Below are 14243 nucleotides of genomic sequence, written 5' to 3' on the forward strand. Positions count from 1 at the left end.
GCGATACTTTTAACATTGTCAAGTGCTTTTCCATTCTCTCGTTACTTCTTTAAAGCATCAGAGCTCCTAGGAAACATATTTGTTTGTTCTTGAAGCTTCTCCATGGGTAGATAAACTTCCTGGTCTTTATCTTCAAAACCCTGCCTGGATCTGTCTTCTATCCCAACATTCCCTTTATGATTTCCACTCATCCAGTTGTAATATATTTTCCAGTCCAACCATCTTCTGTTCCTTGAAATGATTTAGAGATGTATCCCTTGCTAATCCATGTTTGGAAGTGCCTCTATTTCTCTTCTACCAACCCACTGCTCAAATCTCACATTTTCAAGGAAGCATTGGGAAAATTGATATTCTATTTCAATTAAGCCAAAGTATGTATCTTTGAACTATCAGTACATTCTTCCTGTCCCTCTGACTGGTTGTTCCTTTTTATTACCTTTTTAGACAATAAAATTGTAAGTATAGGTTTGAGCCAGACTGTGGTTACACACGTATGCACACAAATGCGACCAACAACGTGTAATTAAATTTTCAAGATTTATTTTGCACGGACATTATTTCCTTTTTATTCAAGTTTATACAAAGTAACTAAATGCAATGTGCAAAAAAATGCCAAAATACTCTGAAACTTTTGTAAATCATACTAAATGGTACATTCTACATATAAGATTTAAAAACTTTTATTTTTTCAAGCTAGCAGTATATTGCAAGTTTATGTATGTTTAGATAGATACAAAAGAGGAAAAAGCCAAGTGCTACTGTAATAAAATTAAAAGGAAAAAATAACAAGAACCCACTACTCAGTGCAAGTGGGGAACTCATGTTATTCTGGATTTTTTAGCTTCTGAACTCTCTTCCTTGGTTTCAAGTTTGTCTTGGTTTTGGGTGAGATCTTCTGTAATTTGGGTTTGGTGGCTCCAATCTCTATAGTTATTATGAATAAAGACAATTTTATTATTAAACAAACAGTTCACAGAATTTTGAATTTAATCAAATACTTTTTACTTACTAATATTTATAATCCACTTCAAATTCAGGATATTAATAACTCTAAAGAAATGGTATTCCTAGCGACGCAAACTATATTTGATTGGAGCACATTAAATTCTCCATTCCTTCTTGTACAATTGGTTTTTCTTATCGAAATGCATACAAACCTTTGGTTTTTCAGAATTTTCTCCAGAATTATTTTTAAATTTAAGTAATTAAGCATCCCGGGAAATTCCGATTATTCCATCATTGGCCATGGGGGGTGAGCTATTACCCCCCGTAGATAGGGCCCGCAACTTGGGGGTCCTTCTAGACTCACAGCTCTCTTTGGAAGAGCATATTGGAGCTGTGACTAGGGGGGCCTTTGCCCAGGTTCGCCTGGTGCGCCAGTTGCGGCCCTATCTAGACCGGGATGCCTTGCGCACAGTCACTCATGCGCTCGTGACCTCTCGTCTAGACTACTGTAATGCTCTCTACATGGGGCTGCCCTTGAGGTCCACCCGGAGACTCCAGCTGGTGCAGAATGCAGCCGCGCGAGTCGTCTTGGGAGTTTCCCGATACTCCCATGTTACACCTTTGCTCCGCGAGCTGCATTGGCTACCGGTTGCTCTCCGGGTGAGGTTCAAGGTGTTAGTTATGACTTACAAAGCCCTTCATGGCATGGGTCCGGACTACCTACGGCAACACCTGCGACCGGCGTCAACTTCCCTCCGTCCAGTGCGCTCCCACAGAGAGGGCCTCCTCAGGGTGCCGCCGATCAAAGAATGCCGATTGGTGACCCCCAGGGGGAGAGCGTTCTCTGTGGGCGCGCCAGACCTCTGGAACCGCTTACCGGTTGAGCTCCGGACGGCCCCCGACCTTCGCTCCTTCCGGCGCGATCTTAAAACATTCTTTTTCGAACAAGCTGGCCTGTTCTGACGGGATGGGGTTGGGTTTTTAAAATTAGTTTTTAACTTAATATGTATTGATTTTATGGGCATGATGTTTAATGGTTTTTTAATTTTTGTACTTGATTTTTATTGTGTATTGCCCTGTTCACCGCCCTGAGTCCTTCGGGAGAAGGGCGGTATAGAAATCAAATTATTAAATTAAATTAAATTAAATTAACACAAATGAAAATTTTAAAACTGAGTTTTATAAGTCTTTGCTTAAAGAAATTAGCTTAATCTATTACAAAATAAAATTGCCTATGGATGCACACTTAATAAAACTAAAATTGAATGCAAACATTATTTGGGGTGTGTTACAATGGCATCCCCCTGAGAGGCAAAACTAGAGTTCCTGTCATCAATTAGAGAGGGCCAATTTCTTAATATCCCATATAATAAGTGCTTCTGCCCACATTCCAAGGAAATTATAGAAGATTTTACGCAATATTTATTGTACTGTACTGTTTCTGCTTCAGCATGCAGAAAATTTTTGGAGCCTTTCTTGATAGAAAAATCATTTTGGCCTGAGTCACATCAAATTGAATATTTAATGAATTTAGACAAGGAGCTATCACTATGGAGGCTAGCAAGCTTTGCACAGGCTGCTGCTAAACAGAGATGATTTCATTACAAATTCCCAATATTTCTCCATTTCATCTGCTATAACAGTTTTAATATTCTTACTGATTTCTGTACAATATAATGTATTTTATTAACGTATGGATACTTTTATGTAGGTTTAATATATTTGGCATGGTTAGTGATCAAAAATATAAACATATTGAATTGAATTGAATATTTGATTGGAACAAGGAACTGGCAACCCATCAACAGTAAATATCTAGCCAACTTTCTCTGGCTCCAGCAAAATAAATTTCCTGAAGGGACAAAAAATGTCAAGAAGGAAAAAATGATTCTGAAGACAGATGCAATAGTGGAGCTGCTTATTCTGACCTACGTTGTTTGTACTCAAGTTTTAAGTCTTACTCCAGCAACTGATGTGGAAAATGAAGTAAACAGCTGTGCTTTCAGTTTGATTGCTGAAATGGAAGCAAAGGGAACATTTGTCTATAGCCACAACAAATGTGTGCTTCCCATGCATCCACATAAACTACCAGCTTTGAAATGGAAAAGATACACTTACTGAAAAAATATAATCCATCTTGAAGCAATGTTGAAATACTTCAGTTTAGCTCTCTATCCTTAAGTAAATTTTGCATCTAGCCAGAAGTATTGAGTTTTTCATATGTTATTAACATTGGATAAATACAGAAACACGTTTTACTTGTAGTTAAGAGATTCTTCTTAAATCTGATTTTAAAGAAATTTGAGGTATATTCTTAACACATATAGGCAGTACTATTTTCCATTATCTGTAATAGGAAATTGAATTAGAGCTGATTCAGAAAGTACCTTAATGCATTTCAATAATACTTGTGTTATCTCAATATCTAAATTAATATTCATTAAAATTCACAGACCTTTCATGCTGATATGAGTTTCACATATAATTCCAGACCGTAATTAGACTCCTAAGTTAAGAGTTATTCCTTATGTGGGTTTTGGAGATGTAATAATGCCTTGAAAATATATTGCCCAAGATTGACTTTTAAGATCAAGCAAAGGAGGACTGATGAGGTGCATCTAGAGTGTGATAAATTCCTTGTTACACTAATAGAAACAGTGCTATTACTCTCCCAAAGATGCTTTTTCAGGAGGCAACTGGACTTTTTCTTTGAAGACGTTTCGCTTCTCATCCAAGAAGCTTCTTCAGCCCTGAGAAGCAAAACGTCTTCAAAGAAAAACAAGAAAGTACAGTTGCCTCATGAAAAAGCATCTTTGGGACAACTATGACCTGGATGACTGGGAATCTCCATAGGCACAGTGCTATAATTCCTAAATAGAACTTGCATCTGAAAGTATTTTAGAATAATAACCTAACTACACAAATATGGTAGATCTGACTGCTAAACTGACTCTCTGGGACTGGAGTAGAAGGCACTTTTCTTCACTTGTTGCACTCATATGTATAATCAACTCTAGAGGATGGCTTTCAAGGGTTTCTACTTGGTCTCATGGCTTCTAAACTGTGAGGTTCCACAGGGATCCCTTCCATCATCCTTGTTCTTCAATATTTTTATGCAATAACTCATTGAGTTCATTGGAGTCTGGGATTAAGTGCCATGTTAACACCCAGTCAATTAAAACAATATAGATGTTGAATACCCTATTGAGCCTACAGAAGATGATCTTAAGAATGAGACATTGTGAATTGACTAGGAGCAGGAATCTGCTCTGGAACTTTGAATAAGGTTGCACTCATGTATGCAGCTTTGCTATACTAGTGCAGAACACAGCTGGTACATTCTTCAGAGATTACATAACACTGAACCTAAAATAACTACACTGCCTGCCTAATATGGGAGCCAATTTGATGTAGTGCAAGGGTCCCCAATCTCCAGGCCGCGCAAGTAGCGGGAGAGCACGTGCAGCTCCACTTGCCACTCACGTTCACATGCACACCTATCATTCACACAGAACCATCCCCCCTCTCCTCCCCCCACCACACACCAGAAAGGTTGGGGCCCGCTGGTGTAGTTGTTCAGATGCAGTAGAGCTGAAGAGAAGGCAGTTCCTTATCTTAGCGCCTCAGGGTTCAGAGAGATCAAGCTGGAAATGACTTGGATGGGGGTGAGTCCTGCCTAACGATTGAGTGGGATTTAGTTAATGATGGCATAAAGCCAGGCCAGGCTGGGTGCATCCGCAGCAGGAAGAAAAACACAGCAATGGTCAGCTAGGGTGGCAGAGGCAGAACGTAAGCCAACAGGGCTGGCAGAGGCAGCGTTGAGTCTGGTGATAAGAAGGGCAGAAATGGAAAGTTAGGGTAGGGGAAGCCCCCCTGTAATAGTAACAGCATGTGGGCTGCCAAGCGGGGGGGGGGGACTACAGCAGCCATAACTTTAGGGACTTAAATACCAATCATTCAGCACTAACTTCAAATGGCTATTGAACAAATAGTTATTAAGTGAGGACCACTTGTAATGATATTCAAGGCCTTCAAGTCATGCCCCTGGTCTGGTAGTGGGCTGCACCCTGTTCAGAACTAAATCGCACAAGCGAGTGCATGCAGCTCCACTTGTGCAAGTGGCGGGCACACGTGCTCACACAGAACCATCCCGCCTCTCTCCCCAACGCTGCCGGCGGTCCACAAAGCCAGAAAAGTTGGGGACCGCTGCTTCAAGTGTCAAGTACTGATACTTGAAAGAGCATATTTCCCAATATCTAAATGCTCAAACGTTGAGACCTGGTTGAGCCATAGTAATATGTGACTGCAGGTATGTAATGCCCTTCCCCTTCAGGCCAGGTTTGTGCTGACATTTTCTGTCTTTCAAGATGAGTTGGCATTACTGACACGGCCTATTTATGCCTTCTGACCTTTCGCTGTATCTTTGTCTCGGTTGTGGTGACTGTGTCTTAACTTGGCTGTAGTTATTTAACTTAGTGTACTATTTTTCCTTGCTTTGTTATAGATTGTAACTTACCACAAGATGCTCTGAATAACAGGTTGGCTATAAATGTTTTAAAGAAATAAAAATAAGAATGAGAGTAATTTTTGCTGTCCAAAGCAATACAGCTTCATTTTGTGGAGCCAACACAGTCAGATCAAAGAAGGAATATAAGTCAAGACAAGATTTAACTCAAGAAAGCAGGATACTTTGCTTCAACATTTTTAATAGAAACATTGAGGTGGGCTGGAACCGCCAATCCAAGTGTCTTCTGGGCATGAAAACTGTTGCAGGCCTTTGAAGTGTTTGTTTTGATGTATACCAGGTGCCACTACCTTTCACAGAACTGCCTCAAAAGTGTGTCTTGATCGAGGTTTCTTTCAAAGTGAAGCAATCCTTTGATGCTTTGCACAGTCCTAACTTGGAAATCATACCATCTGCCACGGTGCCTTTTAGAGACGGCCTATAACTCACAGGCAGTGAACGTGTGAGGTCCAAACTAATTCCTGGCATTTCCTGCTAAGAGAACTGGCAAGCCTTGCCTTCAGTCGTCCTGCTGATGTGCATCTGCTGGTCATAAACTACGGATTATGCCAAAATACTACCAAGATTTCATAGTCTATCTGCATAACTCCCTTTTCTTATAGTAACTGCACTCACTGTTGCAAATGACTGCTGCTGCTGCTACTGCTGCTACTGCTGCTGCTAGCCTCTGGCTGCAACCTGCTGTGATGAATTGGTCGTGGGGAGTCAGCACTTCCTGACAGTGAATTGGATAAGATAGGTGAGGATAAAAATGAAGAGGGGAAAATAAATGGTGGGAAAAGGGGCAGCGAGCCACCGCCAACAACTTTCATCAACTAACTGTCATCAGTTTTATATGATGAGCAATAAATATATTTCACATTTGCTAATGGCAGATAGCTGACAATCTTTCTTTTTCCACGTTATCCAACAAAGTGGATACATTTGTTGTAGAATTTAAACATCTTTGAATTTTTCCTCAGCGACAGATCAGTGACAAATACTAATAAGAATGTTTGACTTACTCGGTGATGCAGGTTTTCTTCTTTTGGTATTTTTCACACCGTCGACAGCTATTTCGGCATTGTCCTCATCAGCAGTAGCTGTCCCTGATGCAGCAACTAATTTTCTTTTTGTCTATCGTCCAAATCAAAACAGAAAAAAAATGCACCCAGGCAAGATAAACAAATGATAATGCCATACGCAAAATTGCTAACCATATTTCTCTATCAAAGTTTTCTACCCTCTGAGTAATTAACTCAAAAAGCTTTTAACAGAAAAAGCATGTTATCTTAGGAATCATGCTATGATTTTTAATATCTTATTTTGTACAGGTTCCTGCACGAAACTATTTTAGTCTATTCAGCAACAAGAATGTAGTTTACAGTAATCAGGTACAATTACAACAGCATATTGAGAGTGGGTACAATACAACAATATTTCTTAGGCATACAAAATTTGCTTCTTGCACTGCCTAAGCAGTTCCCTTTATTCTGAAATTTTATTTTACGTGATTGTCTTGTACAAATTGCAGACACTCTCTGCTAAGTTGCTTAAGAAATTCAGGCTTTACACACATTTCTGTAAGAATTTAGATATTCACTATATTTCATATTTTCAGAATAGTGAAATATCATACTGAAATAATGAAAAAGAAATACATATTCCAGTATTATTTTGAAATTATTTTTAAAACAACTATATAATTACTGTAGAATTATAGATCATGTAAAAATCACACAAACTGGAAACATTCATTTATTAAGATCAAAATTCAAGATACAGCCAGTGAATCCCAAAAGTTGAATTTCAAGTAGCCACCACTGCCAGCCTCCTTTCCTTAACCTCCAGACCCAGTTATAGTAATCTAAATTTAAATTAAAAAAACACATACTGATTTTTAATAATTTGAAAGCATTCCAATTAGAAAAGAAAGAAAATAAATAAATAAAATGCTAATACTTCCTAGGATTTGTTTTTTTAAAAAAATTATTATTTTAGAAGAGATTTCTAAAAACTTTCAGATTTATTTGGTTACAATGTTGTTGTTATTCCCTTACCCTCCACCGCGAGACCTGCTTCTCGACCAGAAATGGATCAGGGTTAGACCCCTTTGTAAATGCAGAGAGGACAATATACCGTATTTTTCGGACCGTAAGACGCACCGGACCATAAGACGCACCCAGTTTTTAGAGCAGGAAAACAAGAAAAAAAAATCTTTCTCCTTCTCACTCTCCCTCTTTCTCTCCCTCCCTCTCCCATTGTCCCTTCCTTCCTTCGTTCCTTCCCTCCCTCTTTGTCCTTCCCTCTCTGCATTAGAGCAGTACCCGCGGAGGCGGCCCTGCAGCCCGGCTTTCTCTTGCAGAAAGCAAGCTGAAACGGAGTGAGGCAGATTGCCAGAAATGCGAATCGGCTGATCTCGCACTCCTGCAAACTCCCTCGCTCGGTTTCAGCTTCCCTTGCTACAAGAAAAAGCAAGCTGAAATGGAGTGAGGGAGATTGCCAGAAATGCGAATCGGCCGATCTCACGCTCCTGCAAACTCCCTCGCTCGGTTTCAGATTCCCTTGCTACAAGAGAAAGCAAGCTGAAACGAGGCAGATTGCAGCAGCGCGAGATCAGCCGATTCGCATTTCTGGCAATCTGCCTCACTCCCATTTCAGCCTGCGTGAGATCGGCGTTTCTCAGCACGTGCCGATTCGTGTTCCTGGCAATCTCCCTTGCTTTCCACTTGCGGAGGTTGGGGCTGGCCATACGGATCACCTTCGGACCATAAGACGCATCCTTGTTTTCCCCCCCACTTTTGGGGAAAAAGGTGCGTCTTATGGTCCGAAAAATACGGTACTTCAAACGAAACTGGAATTGTGTTATATATATGTTCAGAAGCCAAAATGGTTTTCAATGGTCTTAGCCTATCAGCATAAAAATTAGGATTAAACTTCCACTCACTTTTTTTTGGTAAGTTTGATCAAAGTATATCTACAGTGAACTAGCTGAAGTGGTTACAAGCTTATAGAGCCGACGAGAAAAGGGGAGAGTGCATTACATCTTTCCCAAGTGTTGCTTCATGATTACCATCCAAACCCTGCTGGGCTGAACAGATTGGTTCGATAATTATATACAATAACTGCAGTGGGCAGGTAACCTTCAGCTGGCACAGGGCAGCTCCCCTGGGAGAACTTCCATATGCAAAAGGGTCTGATGGAGTGCATTAGGTACATTCTTTCTTGCCGGTGCATAGGCCTGATTAACACCAACCCAAACTCCAAGGTTAGCATGTCAGCAGATTTGTGATGCATTAGGCAGCAATAAACACAGACACTTTGGCTTGCTCTCACCAAAATTAAGGAGGACTATTTTACCACGGCATTGCTTTTATATACAGGGTATAAATGCATTCTTCCTGTCAAACGGGAATAGAGCTGTACTTTTTTTAAAAAAAAAAAAAGACTTACTATTAAAGCAGCTACTCAATACTTTCCACACTAAAATAGTTTCCCAGCTTATACAAGTGAAAGGCACAACCTTAATCTTGATCCAGACCAGCTAGATAGCAAGAAAAATCGCATTGTTCTCTTGACAGAGGCAACACTCAAGTCTGATGCAGAGTGCACAGCAAACTATGAATTACTAATTCATATTTATTTCAGTTCAAATGTTTTCTAGTTGTTATCAAATATCGTCAATGGGCTCATCACTAAGCATATTCCACGGCTTGAGCAGTTTTACAAGCGCAATTAATGTTTTTACTGCATGAAAATGAAGGAATCTTCTCTTTTGGAAGAAGTTAACTGAACAAAGGTAAATGTTACAGTAACATCATCCATTTCATATGAAAGTGAATTAAATTTAAGCCTAGTAGGGAATGCACTCTCATTAATAAATCCCAGGACCAGAATCACTTAAAATGCACAATAGAGAAGATGAATAACTCCCTCTGTAACCAATTTCAATTAGCTGGGCAGCAACTGTTTCTACTATTTCTCAATTTACTAGCCATTATGATATGGCATCATCATCTGTCCCCAACAGAATGCAGTTTTGAGGTTCAACTTGGAATAGATTCCTAGCCAATATCGAAATTGAAAAATGTATTGTGCAGTCCTATGCATAATCAAAACGATGTCATTACTGGAGTTTGTTCCCTAGCAGGTATGTATAGGAATGCAGCTATATACCAGTTAAAAATATAATGTTCTGCAGGAGCTCATTGGGGGGGGATAGTTCATCATATACTTGTCTGAGGGCTAAGGAATATGGCAATCTAGCCAATCTCCTACTGAGTTAGGAGCTTGAGCATCCTTAAGCCTGTACACTCCTACCCTTTCTTTCAGATTTAGCTATTGTTTATTTCAGAACCAACTAGTTTGAAAAATGGTGGCATATATACATATATAACTTTATACAAGATCTTCTTCAAAAACAGAAGGAAAAAGACATTTGTTCAGGTGAGAAAAAGTGTGTGAACAAACCAAAGAATTGTTATGCAAGTCTTTATGGGATCATAAAGGAAAAAATCCTTGGAATCATCAGAATAATTCTTTCTTGCTACAAGGCTTATCGATTCTTTCTACCTATCTTTGTAATAGCCTGCCTCATTTGAAAAGGAGCATTCATGACACATAGGGCAGGTTTTTACCAAAGCAGCATCATTTTAAAAGAGAGTTACATTTTATGCATTAGGAACTTACTCTAAAGAATTCTACTCTATTTTTATTAACTGGGTCTCTTTTCCAATTATAAACTAAATAAATGCTTTTACAATTTTTCTTCTACAAAGCACAATTAAACTGACACAGTAGAAATGAAGACCTCAGTACACAAAATCTATCAAGTTAGACCTTGGAACTATATTAAGACAACAATTTCTAATTTTTTTTTCATTTCACATGCTAATCAAGAATACAGAAAGCCCAAAGCGTAAAGTAAGAATAGGAAGCAAGCTGCGAGTTCCCTGAAATGCTTAAAAGAATTCATGTTTCCAGTTACCTCCTTTGTAAATCAAATTTTTCATCTGAAAGACATTCTATTCATTTGGCTGCAAAGCTGCAATCCCATTAGGCTCACAAGGTGCTCCTTGCTTTGTAACACCTGACCGTTTGTTCAGTGACTGCTCAAAGTTACAGCAATGCTGAATGCAGGGACTGAGAACTGTTTCCCAAAGTGATGGCTGTTGCAGCGCCCCCTTTAGTCACATGATCAAAATTCAGGCCCTCGGCAGCCTGCCATCGCTTACACAGGGATGTTTCGACTCCCCCACCTGCCTATCACTCCCCCGTCTCTGCCCTTTTGCCCCCTGCACTCTGCCACCTCTGCCACCCTAGCTGACCTTTGCCATCTTGTTCTCACTGGCCACATAAGGCTTTGTTGTCCAAGTTGCTCTTGGTGGTTTCCTTACGGGGGCTTGGGGAGGATGGGATGGCCTCATGTGGCCAACAGCTGCCTCATTAAGGCTCGAAATACTTTGCCAGCAGCGGAAGCAAGAAGATGGCAAAGATCACATTGGGTGGCAGAGCACAGAGCAACAGGGGCCTCAGAACGCAAGACAGCAAGGTGACTGAGACTGGGCTTCACACGGCAGCAGCTATGAGGCTTCTTGCAGTCCCAGGGCTGCCACACATGACGAAGCCGCTGAGCTGCAGTGTGACAAGCAGCCACAGGGTTTGGATCGGGGTGAGTCCTCACATAACAATCGCTGGAAGTGAGGCGGTTGCATGATGTCATGCTTTATGAGATCACCCAGTGACAGAAACTCAGCTCACAATTGTGGCCATAACTCAAGGACTACCTGTACATTTGAGATAGGCATCTTCAACTGGAGACATTCAGCTCTTTCATTCACGTTCTTACTGGAAATGGCTACATTAGAAGCAATGGCTACCTTGGCAGCCTCGTCCCAGCATTCCCTGTAAATGCTATGGTGGACACTGTAGTGTACAGGTATTCCTCGACTTACAACAGCTCATTTAGTGACTGTTCGTTACAATGGCACTGAAAAAAAGTGACTCCTGACCGTTTTTCACACTTTCAACCATTGCAGCATCCCCTTAGTCCCGTGATCACAATTTGAATGCTTGGCAACTGGTTCATTTTTATGATGTTTCAGTGTCCCGGGGGCATGTGATCAGTTTTTGTGACCTTCGGACAAGCAAAGTCATTGGGGACGCCATATTCACTTAACAACCAGGTCACTAACAACTGCAGCGATTCACTTAACGATTGCAGCAAGAAAGGGCATAAAATGGGGCAAAATTCACTTAACAAATGTTTCAGTTAGTGACAAATTTTGGGCTCAATTGAGGTTGTAACTGGAGGACTACCTTATTTTTTACGATGCTGGTCTTGAATGAGACTTGGATTAAGCAATTAATGCAAAAGAACTGAACAGCCATTAGCAAAAAATGGGATTACCATCACTTTACATCTGTAACTTTGTCAATTTCCTAGCTTATTTTCAGCCTTTATCTAAAGTGCAGGTGCTGACTGTTAAAAGCTCTTCATGAGCTTGGGAGCAGAATTCTTAAAAGATATGACTTTTAAAAAATCCTTCTTTTCATATTCTATTATCTAAAGCATAAGGATTAGTTACTGAAGTGCCTACTTGATATTGCTGCTGTTGTCATGAAGTACACTGCCACCAGTGTCTCATTTTGTATATATTTAATAGTAAACTTCATGGTTGACTGGGATGTGGACCCTAGTTCCCTAGATATTTAAAAAGCATTCTAAACATACAGATAGCTTAAGTCAGAGGTCCCCAACCCCCGGTCCGTGGACTGGTACTGGGCCGCAGCATGCCAGCAGCCAGTCTGCACAAACAAGCAAAGCCCCATCCGTGGGATGCTGACAGCACACAAAACCACGCACTCTCCAGTCCGTGGAACTGGTCCCTGGTGCTCAAAAGGTTGGGGAACTCTGGCTTAGGTTATGGGTATGTGTGTTTTCCCTAAGTTGTCATAACTAAAGGGTGAGTTTCAAATAGATTCATATATCAGAATATTTCTTTTTGAGAGATCATCAATGCTGAGGATTACCTATCAATATTTTTCAAATTCAAATTTATATCAAAGTTTTTATTCTCAAAACCAGCAAGAACAATTATTCAGCAAAATTTAGTTTTTAAATTAATCACTAATTGGCTAACCATCTATATCACTAAAAATCCCTACTAGTTTGGAAACTGCTTAGTGAGGTTACACAGTATTTTTTCATTCCAAATAATTTCATATCAAATAATAAATATCATTTAATATCTGTTAATATATTTACTGTAAATTTCCCTCTTTATAAATAAAGAGGGAAATTTGGGTGGGCACTATTTCAAGATGGCGGACGTGCAGGCGGATCTGTTAGGGTGAGCTCTGCAAGTCTCAGAAAATAGGCGTCCTAGGAGCCCCCCAGGGGTGTTTATACCCTCTGGGTTGGGGGGATAGTGAGGGCAACGATTTGGCAGCTGAAGGGTGTTGGACTGCTGGTTTGCTGCCGGTTCTGCTGCTTTCCCGGACTGGACGTTTGCGGCGCCTTCCCGCTGCCTCGGGCGTTTTCCGGGCCGTTTTCGCGGTACCTGGCAGTTTCGGCGGCCGGCGGTTTCGGCAGCGGCGTCTTCGGCGGTGGCGGAGCCGGCGTCCTCGGATGGTCCCTGGCTGCTAGCGGTCTCGGCGGAGGCGCTTCGGGCCATTTCGGGCCGCTTTTGTGGTCGGCTTGGTCTGCCTCGGCTGTGGCGGCGGCGGCGTTCTTGGCTCGTTCCGATGGCGACGGTGATGGCGGCGGCGTTGCTCCAGGGCCGCTCTAGGCCTTCCTTATCATCGATTGTTTGCTGGGTCGTCTGCCTGACCGTTTGCCCGTTCCCGCCTGAGCCTTTTTGGCCCGTTTTCCATCGGCGGCGGGAAGGGCTGGATTATTCTCGGTTCCATCAGCGTCCTGGCGGCGGCAGTAATGGCGGCGGCGTCTGCAGCAGCGCTCCGGTGGTGGCAGCGGCCCTGGCGGCTCAGCGGCGACGCTGCACTCAACTTGTCTCTTCCTCTGCTTGCTTTACTCTTTCTAGATGGCCTGGTACCCTCACTGCTGTTGGTGGCCTCGAAGGTTCCTGGGCTAGCCGGTTAACTCTGGTGGATCCCAGTGGAGCCCAGTGGTCCCTTGAAAGATCTATGCTTTCCGTGGCACCAGTTGTGACTTTGGTTGGTGCCATTGGATTTTTGGACCTAAAAGAATTAGATAATTTGGAAGACCCCAATGACTGCAGAACTGGCCATGATCAATCTTCTCGAAAGGCAGAGCAACGGAGGATTCGGCTATTTAGTAGTGCAGACTTTGATGGTGTAATATACTATCACATCTCTGCCTTCGGACTGTTGCTTATTGTCATCCACATATCGTCCCCAAAGGATTCAGAGTTCCCTGGGTACTAGCCACCGTGAGAGGGTGGCTTGAACTTACATCTGCTGCCCCTAGAGGTGAGAGCTCTAGGGGACATGCTGTACCCAGGATGGATGTTTCGGACCATTCCCCCAGGAATAGGCTCTCCAACTGTCGTGAGAGGACGGTGGTTGGCCTGTCCTGGGGTGGCACCCAGCTGAGTGGCAGTGGCTGGGTGGAAGCTCGGGACACCTATTTGCTCTCTGTTTGGTCCCTCCTTAATTAATTGACTATGGACTGCCTATATCTGGACTGCTCTTATGCCTTGTTTTAGGTACTCCTCTACGGACTTGCTCGCCCTCAGGGGTGCTCCCCCTTCCTGGAGGCGGCCCGCCTTTCCAGCCGAGTACAATCTCGAGGAAGGGCCCATTTATTGGGATC

The 14243-nt window shown here is 41.9% G+C and overlaps 1 protein-coding gene across 1 annotated transcript in view; it reads right to left on the reverse strand.

The window, feature by feature from the left end:
• Window positions 1-523: 523 nt before the first annotated feature.
• VRK1 (VRK serine/threonine kinase 1) overlaps window positions 524-14243 on the reverse strand; it is a 38823-nt gene continuing 25103 nt past the window's right edge. Inside the window, exons 12-13 of the mRNA XM_081330426.1 lie at window positions 6475-6586; window positions 524-924 (exon numbers count right to left, since the gene is read on the reverse strand). Coding sequence (XP_081186552.1) covers window positions 824-924; window positions 6475-6586 — 213 coding nt within the window. The 3' untranslated portion in view covers window positions 524-823. The remainder of the gene's footprint in view (window positions 925-6474; window positions 6587-14243) is intronic.

Source organism: Vipera berus (assembly GCF_964194415.1).
Source record: "Vipera berus genome assembly, chromosome: 1".
NCBI lineage: Eukaryota > Metazoa > Chordata > Lepidosauria > Squamata > Viperidae > Vipera > Vipera berus.